The sequence below is a fragment of the Theropithecus gelada genome, chromosome 6 (genome assembly GCF_003255815.1).
Source record: "Theropithecus gelada isolate Dixy chromosome 6, Tgel_1.0, whole genome shotgun sequence".
Lineage (NCBI taxonomy): Eukaryota > Metazoa > Chordata > Mammalia > Primates > Cercopithecidae > Theropithecus > Theropithecus gelada.
In genome coordinates this window covers 72,793,275-72,805,376 of record NC_037673.1, presented here as the reverse complement: position 1 = coordinate 72,805,376, position 12,102 = coordinate 72,793,275, and the positions used below count along the sequence as shown (strand labels likewise).

General features: G+C 40.3%; 1 protein-coding gene across 12 annotated transcripts in view; it reads right to left on the bottom strand.

Moving 5' to 3' along the window:
• PDE8B (phosphodiesterase 8B) overlaps positions 1-12,102 on the bottom strand; it is a 246,202-nt gene that overhangs the window by 80,561 nt on the left and 153,539 nt on the right. For all 12 annotated transcript variants that reach the window (XM_025387304.1, XM_025387306.1, XM_025387307.1 and 9 more), the window contains 2 exons: positions 11,210-11,298; positions 3,288-3,366 (listed from right to left, as the gene is read on the bottom strand). In XM_025387304.1, the coding sequence (XP_025243089.1) occupies positions 3,288-3,366; positions 11,210-11,298 (168 nt within the window). The remainder of the gene's footprint in view (positions 1-3,287; positions 3,367-11,209; positions 11,299-12,102) is intronic.

The window sequence follows — 12,102 nt, the reverse complement described above, 5'->3', positions numbered from 1 at the left end:
ATTTCTTTGGGCTTAAATTGCATCCATCTGCTACTTCGGAGATGTTCGAACCAACTGTAATCACTCTTGCCCTCAACTGCGATGGCAGCAGTCATGAACGGGGTGGCGTGGGGACAGTTAGGGAGCTGTCCCCTGGGAGACACAGCTTCCATTAACATGATCACCCCTGAGAGTTGAAGGGGTTTGGAAGATGCTCTGGTCATCAGGCCTTTGGTGGGTGACTGAAGAGGAGGCGGCTTGATATTGTCTTCATGGAACTCCAGACCCCCAACCCCTGGCCCCATCACTGACATGTAGTAGTCAGGGCTCTCCCTAGGCAGGGAAGGGCATCACTTACAGTGTGGCCCCTGCTCACAAAGCCAGTCTCACACCTCCCTGGGCCACCCCCGCAAGCTGCTGAGCTGTCTGCATGTCTCCCTCATCTCCGGGCCTTTCCCCCACGTGCTTTCTCTGCTTACAATTCCCTTCCCGGTCTCTTTCCCTCTCCAACTCCAATTTATCCCTCTTTTCTTCCAGGAAGACTTCCCTGACTCCCCTAACCTAGTCCACTCCCAAGAGCTGCCACTGATGCCTGTGCAGACTTTCAGTGACTTATTACACCGAATTTAAATTTTTGTTTATCTCTCTTTCCCAGTGGACATTCAACTCCTCAAGGGCAAAGGCTATTTTGAATTGATCTTTGGATACTCAGGACTGTTTAGTAACTATTTGATGAATGAATAGAAAATATTAGAGAATATGTTATTTTCTTTATTTGTTAGCTATATTCTAATACCTTTTCGTATGTGTTCCTTCTGCCTTCCCTATTAAGTTGTAAATTTGGGTAGAAGTCATGGCCCTTCTTTCACACCAGGGTTCCTGAAACTTCAGAATGCAGCAGGTACTCCCAGATATGGATTCTGGAGCCAAGGCACCTAAGTTTAAATCCTGGCTCTGCCAATTACTAGCTACAAAACCATGGACAAATTACTTAATTTCCCTAGTTCTCAGTTTCCCCATCTGCAAAATGAGTACAATAGTGATATGGGATTCATAGGATTGCTTCAAGAAATAAATGAGTATATGTAAAATGCTTAGAACTGAGCCTCGTATATGGCAAGTACCATATTAAGCGTTTTAAAGAAAATATATAGTTTAGATAGATAGGGGCATGGACGAAGAGAGGAAGGATAGGAGGGAGGGATGGATGGGTGGATAGACACAGATAGATAGGTATTGCTTCTAAATTTTAAGTGCTGCTACTTGACCTCTGAAGATTTGTACTCAAAAAAGCATCTAACTATTTGATTGGAGTGCCCTGAAAAGGATGCTGATATCAAGTAAAATCATACATGAACTATCCCATCCAGTGATGACATCCTCAAAGTTTATAGCACATAGGTAATTTCACCATACATATAACATCCTCTATCCAGCTCCTTCCTCCTTCTTCTCGTTTTAAGTTCCATACTACAGATTGCTGGTACATTTTCCTAAAGGAGGATGAAAAGGTTCCCAGAGAAAAAAGCTGTAAGGTCTTCTTTCAGAATCCAAGTTTCCCTTTAAAGGCAGTGACTCTCCTTCCACCTCTCCTTTACAGGCATCTGTTATACTGGCCTCATGCACCTGTTTCTTTCTGTTCATGGCAAAGGCTGGGAGATGATTAATATCATAATGTGACACCATCACAATAGTACCTCTCCCAGGGATACAGGTTTTCTAACCACCAATTGATAACTGGAAAATGAAAGACTGTTCCCTATTCTAGAAGTTGTTTGTTAGATTACAGGTGGAGGGGCAGGGAGCCCCTTCTCCTCATTTCTGAAATGAAATCCAGGGGCACACTGCAAAACAGGGAGGTGCCAAGAAAATGTGCTTCATGAATAGATTTGATTGTTCAAGTCTGGGTATAAGTAAGGGAGACGTGGGATTTTTGTGCTTGGTCTGTAACAGAAACATGTCGGACTCTCTCTGAGGTCCAAGAGGCAGACCTGTGGGCAGGTGGGCCACTAATAGCCAGCAACATGAAGAAGCCTTCAGATACATTTCAAGGGGGCAGCCAGAAAACATATTCTAACAATACAGCTAAACAGGAAACCAGGTAGGAAGGCTTTGGAGACATGACTACATATTTTAGTTCTGATATTTAGTACTAAGGCTTTCCTTGGATAAGTTCCTTGACCTTGTTGGGACTCAGTTTCCTCATCTGCACTATAGGGCAATAATTTCTCTTTCCTACCCTTACTGAATAGAAACGAAACAACCTAATGAAAGTGCTGATGACAGGGCCTAGACAGGGTGGGCTACTGATGTTATTGGTCTGGTATGAGAACGGGGTGTGTACGTGTGCACTGGGAGATGAGGGCAGACAAATGTGAGGCTTCTGCTGTGGGCTTCACTGTGTGTTGCCCACTGTCTCTGGTGCTCTACTGATGACAAGTGCTCCTCACACTCCATGCCACTCTGCAAACCAACTGCAGGCAAACAAGCACCAATTCGTGGAAAGTCTATATTTCAGAGTATTTTACAAATACAGATGTCTTAGTTTCAAACAATTATAATAAGAATACCTCATTTCTTGAAAGGTTTCTCTGCTACACACATTTCCTTAGGAAGATGACATTCATGTAAGAATGCTTTATAATTAGAATACCCACTGCAGGTAAACAAATGAATGTCTTTGAAAATATTCTGTTCCATAGACATTTATAAGCATTTACTGTACCATTCTGACTTACTTCTATGTGAATAGCGTCTTCACAGATGGTCAAAAGAATTTACCCCGGTTCTAGCTGGGTGCAGTGGCTCACGCCTATAATCCCAGCACTTTGGGAGGCCAAGGCAGGTGGATCACTTGAGGCCAGGAGTTTGAGACCAACCTGGCCAACATGGTAAAACCCCATCTCTACTAAAAGTATAAAAATTAGCTGAGTGTGGTGGCATATGCCTGTAATCCTAGCTACTTAGAGGAACAAGAATCACTGGAACCTGAGAGGCAGAAATTATACTGAGCCAAGATGACCACTGCCTGGGCGACAGAATGAGAATCTGTCTCAAAAAATAAATTTTCTTAAACCCCATTTCTGTCAAAGAAATTGCAGGTTCTGATCTGAAGTAATCATTTTTTGTTCTTTATTGAATATCTAATTCTTAAGTCTATCAGTATTCTTTGCACAGCTTGATATTTATTTCTCCTAAGAAAATGTGCTGATATGTGAGGTTGATGGGAAAGTACTTGATAAAAAGTGTGGCTTAAACCTGAAAGGTTCATTTTGAATGTTAATGATAGAGATGGTTTCTTTCCATACCTGAATCACGTGGTCATCGCTTGTTATTTCTATGGCTTCATGACAGTGATCTAATGCTGTAAACACTGAATTACAGGCCCTGAAAGTTATAAAAGATTGAAGTTAGTTCTTCTATGAAAACCATTCACATTTCATCTGTTAATTTAACAAAGTAAACAGATACCAGGTTCATCAAATCTACGTACTTCTTGTTACTGCCATGGTCTAAATGCTGATGTCTCCCAAAAGTTCATATGTTGGAATCTAACATCCGATGTGATTGTATGAAGATGCAGAGCCTTTGGGAAGTGGCTAAGTCTGTGGGGCTTCGTCCTCATGAATGGGATTAGTGCCTTTATTAAAGAGGCTCCAGTGGGCTCCCTTGCACTTTCTGCCATGTGAGGGCATAGAGAGGGTCCTCTCTATGAGGAATAGGCCCTCACCAGACACAGAACCCGCTGGCACCTTGATCTTGGACTTCTCAACCTCCAGAACTGTGAGCAATACATTTCTGTTGCTTATTAATTACTCAGTTTAAGGTACAGTAATGCAACTCATAACGATGTTTCAACAATGGACTCAATATACAATGGTGGTCCTGTGAGATTATAATCCTAATTCCTATTGCCTAGTGGTATTGTAGCAGACAGAACATCCTCACGTGTCTGTGATGATGTTGGTGTAAACAAGCTCACTGCACTATCAGCTGTATAAACATACAGCAATACAGTAATGATGTGCAGTACATAATGTTTGATAAGAGATGATTAGGATACTGGTTTATGTATTTACTATACTATTCATCATTGTTTTAGATAAAATACTCCTTCTACTACTAAGAAAAGTTAACTGTAAAGCAGCCTCAGGCAGGTCCTTCAGGAGGTATCACAGAAGATGGCATTGTTATCATAGAAGGTGTCACAGAAGATGGCATTGTTATCATAGAAGGTGTCACAGAAGATGGCATTGTTATCATAGAAGGTGTCACAGAAGATGGCATTGTTACCATAGAAGGTGACAGCTCCATGTGTGTTATTGCCCCTGAAGACCTTCCAGTGAGACAAGATGTGGAGGGGGAAGTCAGTGATACTGATGATCCTGACCCTGTGTAGGCACTGGCCAAAGTTGTCTTATTTTTAACAAAAAAGTTTAAAAAGTTAAAAAAAAAAAGATTTAAAAATAGAAAAAAGCTGACAGAATAATGTCATAAAGAAACAAATTTTTTGTACAGCTGTGAAATGTGTTTGTGTTTTAAGCTAAATGTTCTTAAGAGTGAAAAAGCTTAAAAAATATAAAGGTTTATAGAGTTAAAAAGTAGCAGTAAGCTAAGGCAAATTTACTATTGAAGAAAGGAAAATGTTTTAATGAATTTTGTGTAGCCTTAGAGCACAAAGCTGATAAAGTCTACAGTCATATATACATAATGCCCGGGGCCTTCGCCTTCCCTCTCCATTCACTCCCCAGCTCACCCAGAGCAACTCCCAATCCTGCAAGCTCCATTCATGCTAAGTGCCTTATACAAGTGCACCATTTTAAATCTTTCTATGCTGCATTTTTACTGTGCCTTTCTATGTTTAAATTCACAAATACCATTGTGTTAAAACTGTCTACAGTATTCAGTACAGTAACATGCTCCACAGGTTTGTAACCTAGGAGCAACAGGCTAGACCATGTAGCCTAGATGTGTAGTAAGCTATACCATCTAGGTTTGTGTAAGTGCACTCTACAATGTTTGCACAATGACAAAATCGTCCAACGACACATTTCTCAGAACATACCCCCATCATTAAATGATGCATGACTATATTTCATTATTGCAATCCTAACAGACTAAGAGGGTTAACAATATGCTTTGAGGGGAAAAAAAGTCATCTTTCAAACTAAATGCATAAAGAATATTTGGAATCAGACTCTCATTTTCTTTGTTACAGTTTTAACCAATTTCCTAATCTAGAGCAACTCCAAATACAGTAAGCTATTTACTGTCCAACACAGCAAGCATGTAGCTAGAGCTGTTATTTATACTGACTGTTTAAAGAATCCCAACAAAAAGCTTTCTTACACATTGCAAAAAGAAAAAAAAAAACTGTTGATTTACTGGATTGATGTTTTTTCTTTAAAAGAAACACTCTGAAAAATGTTATTTTTTCCACTCATAAAGGCATTCTAACTTTGTCATCCTATTTTGATCTGTTTAGAAGGAAGAAGGCAGAAAGAACTGGGTGAAATCTGGCTCTGTATTTTTCCAATTATGCGACCTGAGGCAACTTTTTGTCTTCAGTGGCCCTCAGTTTCCTCATCCATTAAATGAGGATAATAATACGTATTTCACAGGTTTCTGTAAAGATCAAAACAGATAGTTTATGTGAGGCATTTCTCGAAGTGCTTGGGACAATATGAGCATCCAACACACGATACCTGTTGTTATGTTTCAGATCACAGAGCAATACTTCTTTGTTCTTTAAGGCTTTCAAAAGGCTTTGGTTAAAAAAATGAATCATAGCCTATCTTTTCTCGTAAGTATACCTGAAATGTTAAACCAAGAACAGTATTCAATAATAGTGAGGTATGCCTACAGAGTGCAGTATTTTAGCCAACTGCAGGACGCCAATCCTATGGTTGCAGAAATGAAGATATCAGTGTGAGAGGGTAAGTAAAACAAGTAATCATGATACGGGTTAGCAGAGCAGAGGAGAATATCAACCTAACTCAACTGAAAAGGCTTACAGGTGCAGTAGTATATTTTCTTAGTTAAATTGCTCCAGTCTACCCAATTTGAACTGTATACTGTCTTAGTACCATCACTTGTAAATATGATAATTTAAAATAAGAAAAAAGAATAAAAGGGGGCTTTAAAACTGCTACCAAATTTGTCACTGCACTGCCTCATAAGAGACAAGCAAGAGCTAGTCTTATCAACAGTGTTTTCCAGGCACCTGGTCCAAAATTTGACAAAGCACCTTAGGGATTTCCTGGGCAACAGCTGTCTTTCAGAAGTCACTTGTGGAGAAACACACTCTATGTGGACTAATTTGTTAACTTTGAGAGCTGGATAATTAAGCTTTAATTAACACATTTTATCAAATGACAAATTCCTCTCTTGCTTAAGTATTTTCTCTAACTACATAAACAGGTTTCAGCTAAATATATAAACAGGTACTTCAGACTATTATCATTTTCATCAATTCAAGAGGTTGCCTTTATACATGATCTTAGATCTAATCTCCAAAATTTATTAAATATTAATTTTATGATTATCCACAAAGCATGAAATTTTCAATAAGTATAAAGCCCCATAAGACAAAGTAAATGCTTATCAACAGTTGAAATGAAAGGATATTGGTAGAAAGAGCACACTACTTCCCATCCCCGCCCCCCACGACAAACATGACCAGACTGCAATGTTTATTCAGGCTCTCAACCTCTTTGGTTGATGGTTCTATTTAAATAAACCTGCAGCAAAATGAGATAATCAATTTGAGTCATGTTTCTAGAGTTTTAGAACTTAATTGCTTGTATTAATTATTCATACTCTTCTGGCAGAAGAACCTTAGCTTTATTAATATCTGTTCTTGGGAACCATACAATTCTTTTGTCTCAGGTATCTTTATGTTTTATTCTTCAGGTTAAAAAGTTGGAAAACTAGAAAAAGGAAACACAAGGGAAAAGTAACCTAGGTATGGAAACCCATGAAGTACAGGTAATGTCACCATTTTCCCCACACCTTCTTTTTTTTTTTTTTTTTTTGAGACGGAGTCTCGCTCTGTCGCCCAGGCTGGAGTGCAGTGGCCGGATCTCAGCTCACTGCAAGCTCTGCCTCCCGGGTTTATGCCATTCTCCTGCCTCAGCCTCCCGAGTAGCTGGGACTACAGGCGCCCGCCACCTCGCCCGGCTAGTTTTTTGTATTTTTAGTAGAGACGGGGTTTCACCATGTTAGCCAGGATGGTCTCGATCTCCTGACCTTGTGATCCGCCCGTCTCAGCCTCCCAAAGTGCTGGGATTACAGGCTTGAGCCACCGCGCCCGGCTGTGTGCCCCACACCTTCTTAAGAGCCCTTGAAGGTCCAGAGAGAAAAGGTAAATATTACAGAGGTCCAGGTATAAAGTCTATAAATAATGTAGTACTATGCTGAGTGGAAAGTGCACCAGACTGAAAAAGCAGGATGCCTGGATTCTACTCCACCACAGTCACCAACATGCTGAGTAGCTGTGAAGGTTCTCAGTGTTTTCCTCTGTCAGTCGGGGTGTTGGGTTACATTATCTCCTGTGTCTCTTCCAAAAGTGCTCTATCTAGACTCCACCAACACACACACACACACGTGCGCGCGCGCACACACACACACACACACTCTGAAGCTGCCTGGAACAAGGGTAGGACTGGGCAAGGTGGTGGCTTGTAGGGAAAAGATTCTGAACACAAGTCCACATCCCAGAAGGAGTCTGGGATGAGTTTGGAGCAGGGAGTGGAAGAGGTAAGAGGATCATGACTTAGCTACTTGTTAGCACTCATTACTGGGCAATAAAGCAATAGCGACTGGTTATTTTAAGCCTTCACAGCTCAGTTTCCACCCCTGTAACACAATAGCTATCACGCAGAGCTCATATGAGAATAGAGTGCTCTATAAATGTCTGTTAATACTGAGAGATGTGGTGTTCCACAGAATACAGAGTTTTGTCCATCAAAAATTTTGATTCTTTCTAAAACTGAGGATTGCTACTGTCTTAAGATTTGGAGTGAAATAAACATAATGACTTGGATGTAACTTCTAGACTGACTAATGAATCAAACAATAGCTGGTACTGCATTAGTATGTATCGATCAGCCCAAACTCCTGCTAAGTATCTAAATAATTATCTTTATTTTAGATAAAATAGATCTTTTCATGATAAAGAGGTGTAAGAACATCAGAAGAGATAGTCATCATTTAATTTAGATTATCCTAGACACTCTCCATTTCATAAATTCTTCTATTCAACAGAGTAATTAATCAAAGGCATACAGATACGTGATTTAGTTCTCATATCTTTAAAAGTTATTTTATATAATAGAATCTTAAAATTAGACTACATTTTCTATTTGATCACATCAGGTGATCCTTTTTGTTTCCTGGTTAAGTAAATATGGTCACTAGACACGGGACCCAGACGGAGGTGTCTACCTTCAACATTCACCATCATCCTGCAGTACAGACTGTCCTTGCAGAATGACAGTAATGCTACATATTTAGCTGCAGCTGGGGGCGGAATTGTAGGGGAAAGTATTATATAATTAGACTATAATTATTCTAGCATTGTATAATAAAGAGCCTCATTTTCCCAGTCTGCAACAAATGATAGAGTTGCTTGCCTGCCTTGGGGTGCAGGTATATGTGCTAGACGTCCCTAAGTGCCCTAAGGAGCTGGGGAGGGGCCATGGCATGGGTCACTGCCTCCATCTGCTGGGCCTAGATATAGTATACCTGGGAATATGCACATAAAACCACGCACATGTTCACACACACACCCAAAAGGGCGATAACTTGAATAAGGTTGAGGCAGAACCCACCAAAAAGCAACAGCTGAAGCTTGTGCAGAAGGCAAGATAATCCATGTGCCAGGCAAACCTTTCCTGGGGCCACTACCTTCCTGGGTCAGGTCCATTCACCAATTTCACACTGATTTGTATTAAGAACTTGAGCCTTTTCATTATGACCTCAACAATGGGTCCAATGCCCCCAACCAGTTCTAGTAAGTGAGGGGTCAGAAGTATAGTACTTACATAATGGTAGGTACTTAGAAACTTGCAAAGTTCTGAATCTGATAAGATCTTAAAAAGTCTTTGGTGCCCTGGCTCTAAACAGATTTCATCAGTACAATAACCTGAAGGCTTTTCTTTATGCTCTTGTTGGCTGGGGATATTTACTTCAAATTTCCAGGCCTGCTTTTGCCCTGTTCATCATGGACAAGGTGCCCCTAACATTCCTGGGACAGCCCTCCAGTGCCCCATGTGCACTGCAGAATCTGTATTAGGGCATCTCCTGGCAACTCACATATGCCATCACATGTAATGTTGCCTAAAAAACCAGAAACTTATTTAAAATCAAATAATGGAATTGCCTATCAAAGCAATGAAGTGTTGCGCTGTTCATTTTTTATTGTGGGTAATACACAGCTGAAGAATTAAACCACAATAAAACCCCCCTCTTTCTAATTATATTTACTGTGTAAACATCTAAAATAAAAGTGCTGAGTCTTTTAACCTTCAATTAAAAACAGTAGAGATCACCAGGAATAATAACAATTAATCTACATTATTAAAAGGCATAAATTATGGAGTAAAGGCAACGTGGGTTTCTAGAAAAATTCTATGAAGTGCTCTGAAGCTAACATATACATAAAAATAAACCAAGGGATCTAGTTTACTTATACGTTCAAAAAGTCTTTGGCAATATTTCTTACCAAGGGCTGTTAAAAAATACCTGAATTCCCAAAATATCTGATTTCCCACTGGTTTGAGATTCTTTTTTTAATACTTTTCTATCTAAGGAAGTGACTGTTTATCCCACACTTTATTTCTTAGAGCACTCTACCGACCAAAAAGTGACTCCCCTGACCAGGGTGCACCCCAGGGGAAACTGCTTCTCTAGGTTTATGTCAATTCATTTTGCCTCCCTGGGACAGAGGATAATTAAGTTTGAAAAGGCTTTTGTCATCTTTGAATGACAATAAGTAATCAAGATAAGGCATATAATCACTATAATAGGATGCTCTCCTACTTATTTTGTATTGAGCCTCAAACTATCCATGACTTCTCAGTCAGCCAGAGAGAGAAGCCATGCTACAGACTTTTCTGGCATCCCACAGCCTGAATTTCCTGGGGACTGGGCCCCGCAGTGGCCCATGGGTGGAGAAGAGCCTCCTCCTTTCCCTGCTCCCTGACTGAGAAGGGAGGAAAACATCAGGGTCCAAAAAGCCTGCCAGAGTGGAGCCTGAGCAAAACCAGGCAGGAGCTAGGACCCTGATATTCCTCAGAGGGTCCAGGAGCAGAACATCCCCCAGCCCAGCATTCTGGCCAGCAGCCAGACACCCAGAGAATCCCATCCCTGGAACTGAGCACCAGTGACAAGCCAGATCTTAAAACACTACATGCTTGTAAAGAGACTTAAAACTGGTTTCTTTTTTTTTTTTTTTTTTTTGAGACAGAGTCTGGCTCTGTCGCCCGGGCTGGAGTGCAGTGGCCGGATCTCAGCTCACTGCAAGCTCCGCCCCCCGGGTTTACGCCATTCTCCTGCCTCAGCCTCCCGAGTAGCTGGGACTACAGGCGCCCGCCACCTCGCCCGGCTGGTTTTCTGTATTTTTTAATAGAGACGGGGTTTCACCGTGTCGGCCAGGATGGTCTCGATCTCCTGACCTCGTGATCCGCCCGTCTCGGCCTCCCAAAGTGCTGGGATTACAGGCTTGAGCCACCGCGCCCGGCCTAAAACTGGTTTCTTAAAGCTACTTCATGCATATTGAGGACACAAACAGACTTAATAAAATTGCTATTGTGGTTACTTAGCAATTATTATGGTTAGCATGATAAATATCGCCATTAGTTTACCCCTATGCGTAACAATCCAAGTAAAAATTTATAAATATTGAAAGTAGGATGTAGAAAATAATCCTCAAGGCTATTCCCAATCTCCATCTAATCGTGCAAAAATTAAACATTTTCCCAGGTTACAATTTTAAAATTCTGTAAATAGTGGAAAATACTGTCAAAAGAAGAAATGTTTCCAATTTATTTCTTTATATAACGGGCCTTCTGGCTAAGATACTGCTGTTGGCCAGCTGCCATTCATTGCCTGTTTAAAAGCTTCAAAATCCCTGGGATTCAGCTATGAACCCATGAACATCAGCCTGTTGACAGATAAGATTTTCTAAAGAATTGTTAACCTCATGTTACTGTCTCATTTTGCTACATACCGTAATTTGAACTGGGAGCGAACTTCCCCATGTTCTATTTGAATCAGTTCATTATAGCAAGCAATTATGCTGCTATTCTCCATAAATCTCTGAAAAGAAAGCAAAGACAATACATAAGACATATATAGTTACTTCTTTGAGAGCCAAACAGAGAAACTTAACAGTTGTTCCTACCCCCAGGTAACTCCGTTATATAAGACAATTAGTAAGTAAGATGAGATGAAACAGTTGTCAAGGTATTCAAAGTGCTTGTTTAAATGTATGAGAAACAACAGAGCAAGTAATACTGTACACTTCACTTCCTTCATAACAAAGGTAGAATAAACTACATTATGAACACTCTAGGGCACAGAATGCCTGCCCAGCCATGTAAATTACTGACACATTTTGCTTCATATTGCACTAATAGAATCATCTAAAACCCAGCACTCAGCATGTTCAGTGTGCAGCACATTATCAATGATCTCTTTGGAAGGGAGAGCCTACTCTTTACTTCCTTCCTAATTTTCTGAGTGCCTAATGCAGGGGAAAAGTTAAACACAGAATTCTCATATGATCCAGCAATTCCACTTCCAGGTATATACTCAAAAGAACCGAAAACAAGTACTCAAATAAATACTTGCACATGTGTGTTCACAGCAGCATTATTCACCATAGCCAAAAGGCAGAAACTGCCCAAATGTTCAACATTTGAACAGATAAACAAATTGTGGTCTATACATACAATGGATTATTACTTGACCATAAAATGGGAATAAAATACTGATACATGCGACAACATGTATGAACCTGAAAAAAGTATTAAGTGAAAGAATCCAGACAGAAAAATTCACATATGGTATGATTCCATGTATATGAAATATCGAGAATAGGTCAATTGATTGAGTCAGAAT